Genomic DNA, 15,146 nt, shown 5'->3' on the forward strand with positions numbered 1-15,146 from the left:
CACACACACACACACACACCATTGGCAGCTATTCACTGCCTAGCCACCACACACTGGAATTTCCATCCCAAATCCCTGGGTTCCTCCTCTGTTCTTCTTCAAGTCGTTCCTTAAAACCTACCTTTTTGACCAAGGTTTTGATCATTTGTCTAATATCTCAATGTGGTTCAATGTTAGTTTTTTGGCTGATAATGCTCCTGTAAATGCCCTGGAACATTTTACTAGTTACGGATAGTTGTTGTTCAGATTCTCATATTTCACTACTCTATATAGCTCAACAATCTATTAATAGCTGCTTTCCAAAGTCATTTTTCCTTCCTGTGCTCAGTAAAAAATGTCAGTGTAAATGTCGCCACAGTCCCAGATGACCATAGGCTGCTCTCCCCTTTTGAGAGCTAACTGACCCGTGGTGACTTAACCCAAAGGTCACCCCCGGCGAGGGGGTGAGAAAGTGGGGCTTTCATGAATAATCTCAGCTGGCTGTGCTCAGTACTTTATTCTTAAATATATAAAATTTCATGTGCCATTGTTTTGCCGCACTTACATAATGTTTAAATTGTATTTTAATGTCTGTACGGGAAACCGGTTTGGAAATGGGATTGTTTTGAGTCCCTTCAGGGGACAGAAATGTAGTGGGCCCAAAACGCCTCCTTTAAAAACTCTATGGCCTCCATGTTAACCTTCCCCCAACAGACAGTAGAGTGTCAGGGAAGGGAGTTTACAACATTTTTAAATGGGGAACAATCTTCAACCCATCACATACTCACCCATTGCAATTTTAACAGTGTCGTGAAAGTAGCAGAACTTGGAGCAGGTATGCTTTCCCCAGCCCTTCAAGCCTTCTGCCACTTGCAGCCGCTCTCTTCTCTCTCGCGATTGGTGACCTCCCTCCATTCTCCCCATACCTCGCTCCCAAGTACTTGTGATGACGACCTTTGAAGCCTCAATCTCTACCTCCCTCTCTCCTGAAACCGTTCACCTCCCAAGCCCTGATCTTTACTTCTCCCCCCCCCCATCTAACTGCCACACACCATCCTTAACGGTCTCTTTCTTTGCCCTTGTGCCATCAGCTTTCCAACCTGCCACTGTGGTTGGCTCCTGGGTGAAAAATAGCCAAAAAAGAAATTATGAGTTCCTACCATTATATTCAGCAAACCTATGCATCCCTGGCCTTATTGGTTTTCTCCTCACTCCCTTGCACTGCTCTCTCCTTGTAAATACTGGGGCCTATAATTCTACGCAGCAATTATTTTAAACTGCTGCCAATTGTTAAAAGTCACGCCCAATAGTTGCTGGGGAAGACAAAATGCAAACACACAAACAACCAAAGCAGTATTAGTTTGCGATCCGATAAGGGTAGTATTAATACATTGCTCCAGCTGCATGCTACAAATTAAAAAGATAAAGAAGAGAATTACCCTTTCTTCTAGTTCATTGCACTCTAATCTCAGTCTAGCAATCAAATCCCGAGAAAGGTATGCCTTCAAAGCAAGGCAAAGTTTGTTAACATTTAATCTCAAACATGTCATAGAAAAGAGAAAAAATGAGCAAGCAAGTAAAACTATACATGATAGAGATTTAGGGACAAAACATCCAAACCTTGCTGAAATCAAGGAAAATTACAGTTATTTAAAAGTTCCCTTTGTCATTATGCACTTTAACAAGAAAGCATCATTGTATCTGCTGTTGAAAGGAGAAATACAAAAAGGAAGCTTAGTTTATAAATGTCACCTATTTACGATTCTCTATATTAAAGATCCACACCTCTTTATAAAGTGACATTTAATTAACAGATGCACCGAGAAAGGCAAAGGTGAAATTACTTTTGATAGCAAGATTATGTTAGGACACGATGCATTACTTCACTGACTATAGTAACACGAGAATTTTTCTGAAGCAGAAACCTGCATTATACAATAAAAATTGAATGTGTTAGAATTACTGGATTTGGAAACACATTTGTCAAACAATTGTCGACATACCACAGACTATCACAGTCAGACCTAAGATAATCCTTTGCAATAAATGACTTAACCTTTACTTTTCAATGATTTTCAAACCATCATGTAGAATTACATAGAAGTTACAGGACGGAAAAGGGCTGTTAGATAATGTGTGTTATGATCACCCAAAAGAGTACTAAATTTAATTTATATGCTTGCGCTGTTCCCGTATCCTTATTCCCTTTTTGGTAAACTACAACATCTAATGTAGTCTTAAAATGTTAATATGGTCTGTGCTTCAATCACTAACTCTGGTAGCACATTCCACAACCTAACCGCTCCCCATGTAATTAAAGGTTTTTATGTTCTGTCTTGAATCAGTTATTTATTTGTGTCTCTAGACCCTTCCATCACCGGAAACAGACTCTTCCTATCTATTTTTCCAAGTTCAAACTTGCATTTTACTTTCGCAAATTAAGCAGCATCTGAGTGTATCCAGGCTGTATCTTCTCTATTGCTTCCCTATCTTTCTAATAGTATGGAGCACAAAACAAAACACAGTATTCCAAATAAGGTGAGAGACACCATTCCATCTAATGTTTTACATACTATACCGTCATAAAGTATTACTTTTTTAAAAATCTGCAGCAACTCATGTTTATTGATTGAGTTCAATCTGGGATTTTTCACCCACTTCACCACCTTGGCAATATCGCTTTGCAACTTCTTTGGTCTGCAAAACCATTTACTATGCTTCACCATTTAATATTTTCAAAAGCATCTGGGCGCCATTCCCTATATCCCAATATTCAAATCATTGATGAGCCATGGTCGTATTGAATGGCGGAGCAGGCTTGAGAGGCTGAGTGGCGGAGCAGGCTTGAGAGGCTGAATTGCTGACTCCTGCGCCTAGTTCTTACTGATGTACACGTCAACACAAGCGGTCCCATAGCAAAACCCCTTGTAGAATCCTCTCATTTCCTAGCTAGTTTTTAAATCCAATTTTCTAGCCTCCCTCTAATTCTGTAATACTTTCTCAAGGATTTCTGAAACTTTGCGTGCACCATATGAACAGCATTCCCCCTTATCTGTCAGCTTCTCAGACACCCCACACACTGGCTTCCTACCTAAAACCTACTTCAAATTATTTTCTTGTCATCTAGATGTTTAACATTTTCAAAATTTTCCCTACCACATTAAAGTAATTGAATTGTAATTATTCAGGTCAGATGTGGCTTCCTTTTTGAAAATATGTAGAACATGAACCAATTTACAGTCATCCAGCATTTAATCACTCTCAATTACATCATGAAATATAGCAGGTAGGAACTCCACAATTTCCTGCTCTTATTTCCCTCAGGTTTGGATATACCACATGAAGTCCTGCCACCTTGTCGTCCTTAGCTTACCGAACATCTTTAATATCTTTCATCTCGCTTTTAATTAATTCAGTATTTACCTACTCCACTATCCTTCAGGTAAAGAAAAAATCTCACTGGTAAACAAATAGGATTGTGAAATGTTATGGGTCAGGTTAGTTCAGAAAATATGCAAAATGTACATTCCTGACATCCATCTAAAAACAAACTTCTTGGCAGTGGGCTGGAGCCAAAGAGCGGCAATTTGTAACATCATACAACAATCCTCCAATGCAGCTGTGGCATGGAGAGAAGGGGGGAAAAAGACAAAACATACAGCAAGGACAGTAGGAACCAGATAGAACCCATAGGTACCATTCATCACAGACCTTGGGCGGAATTCTCCGCTCCCGTGATGAATCGGGAAGGCGGTCGTGAACTCGACCGAGTTTCACAACGGCCTCGGAGGCCGCTCCTCGCACCTTATTCACCCCCACCCGGGGGGGCTAGGAGCGGTGCTCGTTATTCTCGGCTGCCGGGCCTTGACGCTTGCGGCGCGCCGAGAATGACACGATGGCGGCGCCTAAGTGACGTCAGCCGCGCATGTGCAGGTTGGCCGGCTCCAACCCGCGCATGCGCGGCTGACATCACGACGACCGACAGCTCCAACCCGCACATGCGCAGTTGCCATCTTCCAGTCCGCTGCCCCGCAAGACGTGGCGGCTTGATCTTGCGGGGCGGCGGTGGGGAAAGAGTGCGTCCCTTTGAGACGCCGGCCCGACGATCGGTGGGCACCGATTGCAGGCCAGTCCCCTCCCGAGCACGGCCGTGGTGTCACTCCCCTCTCCGCCCCCCACAAGCCACAAACGGGCATCTGGCGCCCATGTTCACGACGGCAGCGACCAGGTGTGGTTGCCACCGTCGTGAACCGGTCGGGAGCGGCAGGCTGCTCGGAATTGCCGGTCGCGGTGAAAAATGGCGAGCGTGGGGGGGGGGGGGCAGGGCGGCGTGTCGTGAGTGCCCAGCCCTCCCGCGATTCTCCCACCCGGCTTGGGGAGTGGCGTATCGTGCCCCTTTTGTTTGAAGTTTCGTCACAAAAGATCGCGAAGATCAGCATTCACAAACCAAAGCTAACTTTCCATTCTTTTTTCTTTCTGTCCCTTTTATGTCAAAGGTCAAATGGCACATTAGAATCGTACATTTTTCTTATACTTTTAAGACCCTATTGTGGGTCCAGCCTAACTATAGCTGACTGCCAGAATCCTATATGCAATGACTTTGACCATGCTCAATTGATATTTACTACATAGCACAGTCCACAATCTGACAGAAGATGACATCTGATGCTTCTAGTGCATCAGGCAACAACACCCGAATCCAGGAATTCATTCAATTGTAAAATGGATAAGGAAATTAACAATCGCCTCTGTGCACTTCATATTTCTGTTTCAAACCTCTCTCCTTAACCTGCTTTGGCACTGATCCTCCCTCAAACAATGCTGCATGTGCACCCCATTCTGGAACAGCCCACTGCTGCAATGCATTTGATACTATTTTACATTTGAACCCAGCTTTGTACGCACAAATGAGATACAATTAAAGTAGAACAACCATGCCAAGGAGATATACAACCTAAATCTCTTAATACAGCATATCAGAAATTAATTTGGCCCATTAAGTTTGCGCCAGTACTAGCTATTCACGTAGAGCTGTATATTTTCATCCCCAATTTTCGGATCTCTCCATGTTTCCATTTACATTCTTACTTTTTGAAATTACACTCAATTCTCTTTTAAATTGTTCGCAATCTGCATTGCACTTTCTACATGTAGTAAAACAACTCCTCTATAATAATCTAATGTGAAGAAAAGTTCCAAATGTCTGCGTGGGTTTCACCCCCACGACCCAAAAGATGTGCAGGTTTGGTGGATTGGCCATGCTAAATTGTCCCTTAATTGGAAAAAAAATAATTGGGTGCTCTAAAAAAAAATTTTTCTTTTTAAAAGTCTTATAATCTTAAGGGTTTAAGAATTTCTCAGTGCAGGAGGCCAATCAGCCCATCGAGTCTGCACCGACCCTTGCTATCTCAGCACAGAAATCCTGCTAAAACCAACAAACTCCTCATCTTCTCTCAGTAAACTTTGAAAGCAAAGAAACCGATACAGTATCCAACTTGTCAATAGTTGACTGATGGGCTGTACCGACAAGCAAACTTAGAACATCCTCCATTGCCTGTATGCGTCAAGTCCAGATAGTAGTTTTTTTTTTAAATTATTAACAAGACCCTAGGTCATTAAATGAAGATGGTTTCTATTTTTTAATTTATCCTCAGGTTTTGAGTGGCACTAGCAAAGCCCATCACAAGTTGTCCTGAGAAAGACGAGGTTGGACAACTTCTTGAATTGCTGCAGTCTCGAGAACCAAGGGCACTGAGATACAATGTTAAAACAGGTCTCAGAAAACCAGACCATTTAACAAACTAACTGAGGAGCAAAGTCAAATTAGAAGTATAATTGAATGATGCAAATATACCTGCATATCTAGTTCATGGCACCTTTGTGAAATTTCCTCCTTGGCAGCTAAAGCTTCATTTAGCTCTTCAGTGATTTTCTTCAACTAGGAAAGAAAACAAATGGAAAAAAGTATTGTTTAAATACCACGATATAGGGATTTATAGCACTCGTACAAAGATGATGCATACAAGATTCTACACAAGTCTGAAAAATATTAGAAATCAGTCTAACAACCTTTGCATAAAGGTTGCATAACCTTAGGGGAGCACGGTAGCATGGTGGTTAGCATAAATGCTTCACAGCTCCAGGGTCCCAGGTTCGATTCCCGACTGGGTCACTGTCTGTGTGGAGTCTGCACGTCCTCCCCGTGTGTGCGTGGGTTTCCTCCGGGTGCTCCGGTTTCCTCCCACAGTCCAAAGATGTGCGGGTTAGGTGGATTGGCCATGCTAAATTGCCCGTAGTGTCCTAAAAAGTAAGGTTAAGGGGGGGTTGTTGGGTTACGGGTATAGAGTGGATACGTGGGTTTGAGTAGGGTGATCATGGCTCGGCACAACATCGAGGGCCGAAGGGCCTGTTCTGTGCTGTACTGTTCTATGTTCTATGTTCTATGTTCTATAACTCAGGCTCATCATTGAAACACAGAAAATATTAGCACATGGAAGAAGGTCATTCAGCCCATTGTGTCCATATTGGTTGAAATAGTTATCCAACTTAATTCCAACCCAGCTCAAGATCATAGACCATAAAATATAGGAGCAAAATTAGGCCATTAAGCCCATCAAATCTGCTCCGCCATTCGTCATGGCTGATGTGTTTCTCATCCCCATTCTCCTGCCTTCTCCTCGTAACCCCGATCCAATTATTAATCAAGAACTTATCCATCTCTGTCTTAAAGAAAGTGGCTTGGCCTCCACAGTATTCTGCAGCAATGAGTCCCACAGATTCACCACCCGCTGGCTGAATAAATTCCTCCTCATCTCATCTGTGCCCTTTGGTTCTAGTCTCTCTTACTAGTGGAAACATCGTCTGTGTGTCCACTCTAATGCGGCGTCTCAGTATTCTGTAAATTCAATGAGATCCCCCCCCCCATCATTCTAAACACTACTGAATACAGACCCCAAATCCTCAACCTCTCCTCAAATAACAACCCCTTCATTTCCAAGATCATTCTTGTGAACCTCCTCTGAAGCCCCTCCAAGGCCAGCACTTCCTTACATATGGGAACCAAAACTGCTCACAATATTCAAATAGGGTCTGACTTGTACAGCCTCAACATTGCATCCCTGCTCTTGTAGTCAAGCCCTCTCGAAATGAATATTAACATTACATTTGCTGTTCTAACTTCCAACTGAACCTGCATGTTAACCTTAAGAGAATCCTGAACTAGGACTCCCAAGTCCCTTTTTTTGTACTTCAGATTTCCAATGCCTTTTCCCATTCAGAATATAATCTAAGCCTCTATTCTTCCTTCCAATTGCATAATCTCAAACTTTTCTGCATTATGTTCTATCTGCCCACTCTCCTAGCCTGTCCAAGTCCATCTGTAGCCTCCCCTCTTCCTCAACACTACCCGCCCCTCTACATACCTTTGGATCATCTGCAAACTTAGCATCAATGCCCTCAATGCCTTCTTCCAGATCGTTAATGTATATCGTGAATAGTTGTGGTCCCAACACTGACCCCTGCGGAACACCATCAGTTACCAGCTGCCATCCTAAAAAAGAACCCATTGATCCCCACTCTTTGCCTTCTGTCAGTCAGCCAATCCTCTATCCATGCCAGTACCTTGCCCCTAACACCATCTTATTCCTCAGCCTCCTGGAGGCCACCCTGTCAAAGCCTTCTGGAAATACAAATAGAGCATGTCCAATGGCTCTCCCTTGCCTAACTTCCGTAACACATTTGTCAAGCATGACCTGTCCTACGAAGCCATGTTGACTCAACTCTATTTTACCATGCACTTCCAAGTACTCCTCAATCTCATCCTGAATAATGGGCTCTAAAATCTTAGAGTAAGGCTAACTGACCTATAATTTCAGGTCTTTTGCCTCCCTTCTTAACCAGGGGTGTTTCATTAACCATTTTCCAGTTCTCTGGGACCCTCTCTGACTCTAGTGATTCCTGAAAGATCACCACCAATTCCTTCACAATCCCCTCCACTATCTCCTTGGGAGGTTTAAGCACCTCAAGTGCATAGCCACATGATTTTTTTTTTTTTTACATTCAGTGAATTTTTCTGCCTCTAACACATTTCAGGCAGACGGTTCCAGATTCCCATCAACATCTGGATGAAAAATACTCAAATCCCCCTGCTTCTACCAATTATTTGCCTTCAGGTTATTGATATGTCTGCTAATGGAAATTGGTTCATCTTACTGAGTCCTTTTTTATGCATCAATTAAATTCCCCTCAGCCTCCTCTGTTCCCAAGGAAACCACCACAAATTCCTGGCAGCAACCTGTAATCTCTTCTATATCGCCTCTAGTATAATGACATCATTCCTGTATAAAAGGAATCAGAACTGTGCACAGTACTCTAGCTACAGTTCTATGTCAGGGGTGTCCACTCTTTTTGTGTAATTTTCTTCTCACTCAAGAGGCCGATGAGCAAATTTTGGAAAATAAAGGTACAGGCCAACATTAAACATGATTTTAAAAAATCAAAGTCAAAGCAATAAATTGCTAATTTAAAAAAAATAATTAATAAAATGACTATTAAAAAATGCCAATGCCAATAATACCTCTTCTGCTTCTTTACTCAAGAAGCAGAGCTACAGAGGCAGACCTGGTCGCCAGAGAAGAGGTAGGGACTGGGGCCAAGCTAACAAATTGGGTTTAACTAACACTACCCTTACATTTGCCTGATGGCACACACTCCGAGCTGAATTCATAAGACGGAAGGTGACTGCCTTTCGGCATGGGTTTTCCTCCTCTCCTGGCCCACTTTATAGATAGGTTTTCACACAAATCCTATCGTGGCCTCAGCACTTAACATCTGTCAACTATGGTTCAGTTGACAGTACGTTCGCTTCCAAATCACAACATTTCAGGTTCAAGTCCTACTCCAGAGATTGAGCACAAAAATCAAGACTGACACATCAATGTAGTGTTGAGAGAGAACTGCACTCTCAAAGGGGCTAGCTTTCAGATGAGACATTAAACCAGAGGCCAAGCCTGCCTGCTGGGGTGGACGCAAAAGATTCCATGGCACCATTTTGAAGAGGAGCAAGGGAGTTATTCCAAGTGTCCTCATCTTTCAATCAACTTCACAAAAAACAGGGCGGCATGTGACACAGTGGTTAGCACACGGACTGCGGCGCTGTGGACCCTGGTTTGAATCCCAGCCCTGGGTCACTGTCCATGTGGAGTTTGCACATTCTTCCCAAGTCTGCGTGGATTTCACCCCACAACCCAAAGATAGAACAAAGAACAGTACATAGAACAGTACAGCACAGAACAGGCCCTTCGGCCCTCGATGTTGTGCCGAGCAATGATCACCCTACTCAAACCCACGTATCCACCCTATACCCGTAACCCAACAACCCCCCCTTAACCTTACTTTTTAGGACACTACGGGCAATTTAGCATGGCCAATCCACCTAACCCGCACATCTTTGGACTGTGGGAGGAAACCGGAGCACCCAGAGGAAACCCACGCACACACGGGGAGGACGTGCAGACTCCGCACAGACAGTGACCCAGCCGGGAACTGAACCTGGGACCCTGGAGCTGTGAAGCATTTATGCTAACCACCATGCTACCGTGCTGCCCCTACTGTGCAGGTTAGGTGGATTGGCCATGCTAAACTGCCCCTTAATTGGGAAAAAAAATTGGGTATTCTAAATTTATTTTTTAAATTTCACAAAAAACAGATGATCTCGTCATTATCACGTTGCTTTTAATGTGAGTTTGTTGAATGCATATTGGCTGCCGAGTTTGCAACATTACAACAATGTTACACTTCAAAAATTACTTCATTGGCTGTAAAGTGCTTTAAGGCATCCATAAAAGCACAATAAAAATGTACATCTTTCTTTCTTATAATGTGCTTGCATTAAACAGTTTGCACCCTATCCAACTCCTTTGATCAGTCCATTCCAAATTCTTTGAAGTCATGCCCAGTTTAGTTTTTCCTGAAAAGTGTTTTGCTTTCTTGTGAAACATAAATGAGGATTTTTACTGTCTTTGAGATGAGAAGGGATTTAATTATTCACGTAGAAAAATAACAAAGTTAGCACATTAATTTTAAAAGTAATTCAAAATGCTAATGGAACATCATCCGTTATTTCAAATAATTAAAACTGCGGAAATGCTGTTCATGTAGTTCTTTGATCAGACTCCATTAGCTTTGGGCATCGAATCTCCAGAAAAATAACAAATTGACCAGATTATCAAGTTTTCAAAGGTTACATTATGAGGTGGTTTGCATATATTTGGTTTATCTATATTTGAGTTTAGAACACTGAGGGATGATCTATTAGCAAGGTATTTAAAATAACTAAAGAATTCAATAACGGAAGGGCGACACGGTGGCACAGTGGTTAGCACTGCTTCCTCACGATGCCGAGGACCCGGGTTCGATCCCGGACCCAGGTCGCTGCCCATGTTGCGATTGCACATTCTCCCCGTGTATGAGTGGGTCTCATCCCCACAACCCAAAGATGTGCAAGGCAGGTGGATTGACCATGCTAAATTGCCCCTTAATTTAAAAATAAAATTCAATAAGGGAGATACAGAATAGTTAGCATCCAAAATTTCATTTTGCAGTGAAATCAGGAATCAGTTGAAATATACTCCTCAAACGACTTTGGCTGCTGGGTTAAATGTGTTTGAAACGTTCAGGAATGTGGAAAATTAATGAGATTAACAGTGAATTTGAGATTAAAATAAAATAACAGAAAAGTAACAACATTCACAGGTGTTCAGAGGACTAATTGGATGCGATTTGCCCAAAAACAAGATTAGCAGGAGTCTAGAGATATCGAGTTGCAAATGGCCATATCAGCAACATTACTTATCAGAGATCAGTGGGGTTATACAAATGATAACTTCAAAAGGCAAGGAATTTGAGCAAGGTAGACAGAAGAAGCCACAGAGTGGAATATCAAAGGGATTGGACAATATTACCGCTAGCACCCTCATTGGGAGCGAGGCTAGATCTCCATCTGACAGGCAGATAGGCAGTTCTATCTATGATCTGAACCACAGAGGTCTGTTCCATCGAACATTTAGACCCAAGCAGATTGCAGATATTCTCAACTAAAAGATGCAGTTTTGTGCCTTCGCTGAACCAGGAAGGGACACTTTCACAGACTTATTCACCTAAGCGGTATAGTGTGGTCACTATTAGCTAGGAGCAGCACGGTGGTGCAGTGGTTAGCACTGGGTCTGCAGCGTTGAGGACCCGGGTTCGAATCCCGGCCCTGGGTCACTGTCCGTGTGGAGTTTGCACATTCTCCCCGTGTCTGCGTGGGTTTCACTCCCAAAAACCAAAGATGTGCTGGTTAGGTGGATTGGCCACCCTAAATTGCCACTTAGTTGGAAAAAATAAAATTGGATACTCTAAATTTATTTTTAAAAACTATGAGCTAGATTTGACCTACAGTTACTAACACTGGATGTTGCTTGGGAAAAGGGTTTCTCAGTGAGTTCAGGGAATATGGGTATACTTTGCGAAAAAGAGGTAACTGCAGATAAAACGGTGTGTTTAGTTATACATATACTGAAGTCTCATAATGTATATTAGTCTTTTGTTTGTGTGGTTTTTCTTTAACTTTACTTTAATAACTGTTCTTCATTAATTATTTACACAATGACTGGACTGGTTCCTCACTAGATTGTACATGGTTCCTCACATTCTTCCAAACACAAATACACCACAAAGAACAAGTGTTTCAAGTTATCCTTCGGGATTTTAAGATACTCTCGCAGGTAACATCAGCGGGATTCTTAACAAGGCCAAACTTAATATCAAAGATACAGAACAAATGCTCGTAAATGAAGTTGAATGACAAAGGAACCTCAAAGAAGTTGATGACTACTCATTTCACTATGCTCCTACCTGGCGATCAAGGTCCAAATAGGCATCATTCCCAACAGATGCTGGAGTTTCTTTACTCATCAGCTGCCAAAACAGAAAATGAATTAATCTGTGCGAAAAGGTTGATCAATCAAGTGCAAGTAAAAATAACCCCAAACAGTTCCCAACAATATTCCTTTACAATAAAATGGCAAAAATACACAAGCTATGAAGTTGGACAATGGACATAATACAAAATAAATCACAAACACAAAATTCACAAGCCTCAAAACGCGAGAAATTAAAGTTAGAAATCAAAAGTTCCAAAACTCCCTTGCTCCAAGATTTCTGGATATAATTTTGAGTAGATAAATGTTAAAAGCATAATTCAAGTAAAACTATCAATATTGCTTTTATAGGGCAGCACGGTGGCGGAGTGGGTTAGCCCTGCTGCCTCACGGCGCCGAGGTCCCAGGTCCGATCCCGGCTCTGGGTCACCGTCCGTGTGGAGTTTGCACATTCTCCCCATGTTTGTGTGTGTTTGGCCTCCACAACCCAAAGATGTGCAGGCTAGGTGGATTGGCCATGCTAAATTGCCCCTTAATTGGAAAAATGAATTGGATACTCAATCTTTAAAAAATATATTGTGCTTTTATAAATAAACCGGTTGTGTGAGAATAAAATTGACAGTGTACTAATTACACACAGCCATGGCTCTTGCTTTGTATTTGAACATGCAAAATCACTTCACTGCTTATGAAGTACTTTTTAAAATGTTATCGCTGCTGTAAGGAATCATGTCAGCAAATTTGCCCAAGCAAAGTTCCCAGACCAGCATGACAAATTACAAGATAAATGCCTTTTTTTAAAGTGATGTTGTTTGCGGGACCATTCTCCAGAATAGGAGAATGCTCCTGCATTTCTTCCAACTGCAACTCAAGTGCATTTTATTCACGAAGATGGCAGTTAGATTCTGTGCTTAACATTTGATCCAAAAGACAACAGGTGGAATTTTCCCCAAAAATGGCCACGTGTCATGTTTTTAAAAATAAATTTTGAGTAACCAATTCATTTTTCCAATTAAGGGGCAATTTAGCATGGCCAATCTACCTAGCCTGCACATCTTTGGGTTGTAGGGGTGAAACGCACGCAAACACGGGGAGAATGTGCAAACTCCACACGGACAGTGACCCAGAGCCAGGATTGAACGTGGGACCTTAGCGCCGTGAGGCAACAGGGCTAACCCACCGCGTCACCGTGCTGCCCTCACTTGTCATGTTCTGACTGAAAAATGGTGTGTTTCTCCCCCATGGCCAATCCACCTACCCTGCACATCTTTGGATTTAGGGGGCGAAACCCACGCAAACACGGGGAGAATGTGCAAACTCCACACGGATAGTGACCCAGAGCCGGGATCAAACCTGGGATCTCAGCGTCATGAGGCAACAGGGCTAACCCATTGCGCAACCATGCTGCCCCATAACTTGCCATACATGAGGGTGAAGCTGCCAACATTTTAAATTCATGTTGTAGAAGAACACTGCCTGATGATGAGTAATAAAACAGACAGTTTCTCTATGGGTAGAAAAATTAAGGAGCAAGGCAATATGAGGTACAGTGATAACTTAGAAGTGGATATACAACCTATCTCCTGAATGGCATATACAACCTACCTCCTGAATGGCAGCCATGACAACATGCTGAACAGACTCTTCCATCATCATTATAGTTTGAATTTGCTCTGAAAAATAAATTAAGGTGATATTTGGGCTACTTATAGAACATAGAACACATAGTGCAGAAGGAGGCCATTCGGCACATCGATTCTGCACCGACCCACTTAAGCCCCCACTTCCACCCTATCCCCGTAACCCATAACCCCATCTAACCTTTATAGTCACTAATTTATCATGGCCAATCCACCTAACCTGCACATCTTTGGACTGCGGGAGGAAACTGGAGCACCCGGAGGAAACCCACACAGACAAGGGGAGAACATACAAACGTCGCACAGACAGTGACCCAGCGGGGAATTGAACCTGGGACCCTGTCGCTGTGAAGGCACAGTGTTATCCACTTGTGCTACCGTGCTGCCCAATCTGAAGACCACATATGTAATGTGTAATTTAATTATCACGTAGAACCATAGAAAAGTTACAACACTGAAGGATCCCATTCGGCCCATCTCGACCATGCCAGCTCAAGGATTCCCAGGTGCCCTTCCTAATCCTGCCTTCTTGCTCCCAATTAATAGCCCTGTAGCTTACAGCACTTAAGATGCAGATCCAGGTACTTTTTAAAAAAGGGTTTAGGGTCTCTGCCCCCACCACCAACTCGTATGATATATTAAATATGGAAGCTTTTTCCAACATACATGAGTCCAAGAAATTGGAAAATAACATATTGTGCAGAGAAGTGATTTCATCTGCTACTCTAGGTTGTTGGGGGATTACCAAAGAAACAAGCAACCAGCTGAGTAAAAGGAAAAGTCTTTATTTAGGATTTTTTTAAAATCAAAGACAATTTTTTTTTCACATCTTCCAATCATAAATAATACTTTTATGACTGGAAATCCCAACAGAACATCATCAAGGGCACTAGTTTTTACCCTTTTCTACATAAAGCAGCTCCTGCAAACATCGACACATTTCTGAAAAAGGCAAAGTGCTTTTTGATTTTGATTTCATTTGATTTTTTATTGTCGCATGTATTAGTAGACAGTGTAAAGTATTGTTTCTTGCATGCTTTACAAACTATATGCAGTTTTTCTCTCCCTACCTAACAAAGGACATATTTGCCCGAGGAGAAATGCAACAAAGGTTCATAAGACTGGTTCCTGGGGCGAGTACATTGTGGTAAGAGAAAAGATCGATTAGTCTAGGCCTATATTCTCTGGAGTTGTAAAGAAGGAGATCCGGTTTAATTGAAGCATATAAACTATTTAAGGCTTGATAGAGTAGATGCTGAGAAAATATTTTCACCAGTTGGGAATCTAAAACATCGGGGGTGGCACAGCACCGAGGTCCTGGGTCCAATCCTAGCCCCGGGTCACTGTCAGTGTGGAGTTTGCACATTCTCCCCGTGTCTGCGTGGGTCTCACCCCCCCACAATCCAAAGATGTGCAGGGTAGGTGAATTGGCCATGCTAAATTGCCCCTTAATTGGAAAAAAGAATTGAGTACTCTAAATTTATAAACCCAAAAAAAGGATCTAAAACATGAGGTCTCAGAATAAGGGGTCAACCATTTAGATTGAGAATTTTTTCATTCAAAGGGTTCCAAATCTTTAAAATTCTCTACCACTGAGGATCGTGGA

General features: G+C 42.4%; 1 protein-coding gene across 11 annotated transcripts in view; it reads right to left on the reverse strand.

The window, feature by feature from the left end:
* Positions 1-15,146, reverse strand: part of hook3 (hook microtubule-tethering protein 3) — a 110,719-nt gene that overhangs the window by 65,655 nt on the left and 29,918 nt on the right. For all 11 annotated transcript variants that reach the window (XM_038792592.1, XM_038792589.1, XM_038792596.1 and 8 more), the window contains exons 6-8: positions 13,506-13,573; positions 11,875-11,937; positions 5,834-5,917 (exon numbers count right to left, since the gene is read on the reverse strand). In XM_038792592.1, the coding sequence (XP_038648520.1) occupies positions 5,834-5,917; positions 11,875-11,937; positions 13,506-13,573 (215 nt within the window). The remainder of the gene's footprint in view (positions 1-5,833; positions 5,918-11,874; positions 11,938-13,505; positions 13,574-15,146) is intronic.

Source organism: Scyliorhinus canicula, chromosome 3, assembly GCF_902713615.1.
Source record: "Scyliorhinus canicula chromosome 3, sScyCan1.1, whole genome shotgun sequence".
NCBI lineage: Eukaryota > Metazoa > Chordata > Chondrichthyes > Carcharhiniformes > Scyliorhinidae > Scyliorhinus > Scyliorhinus canicula.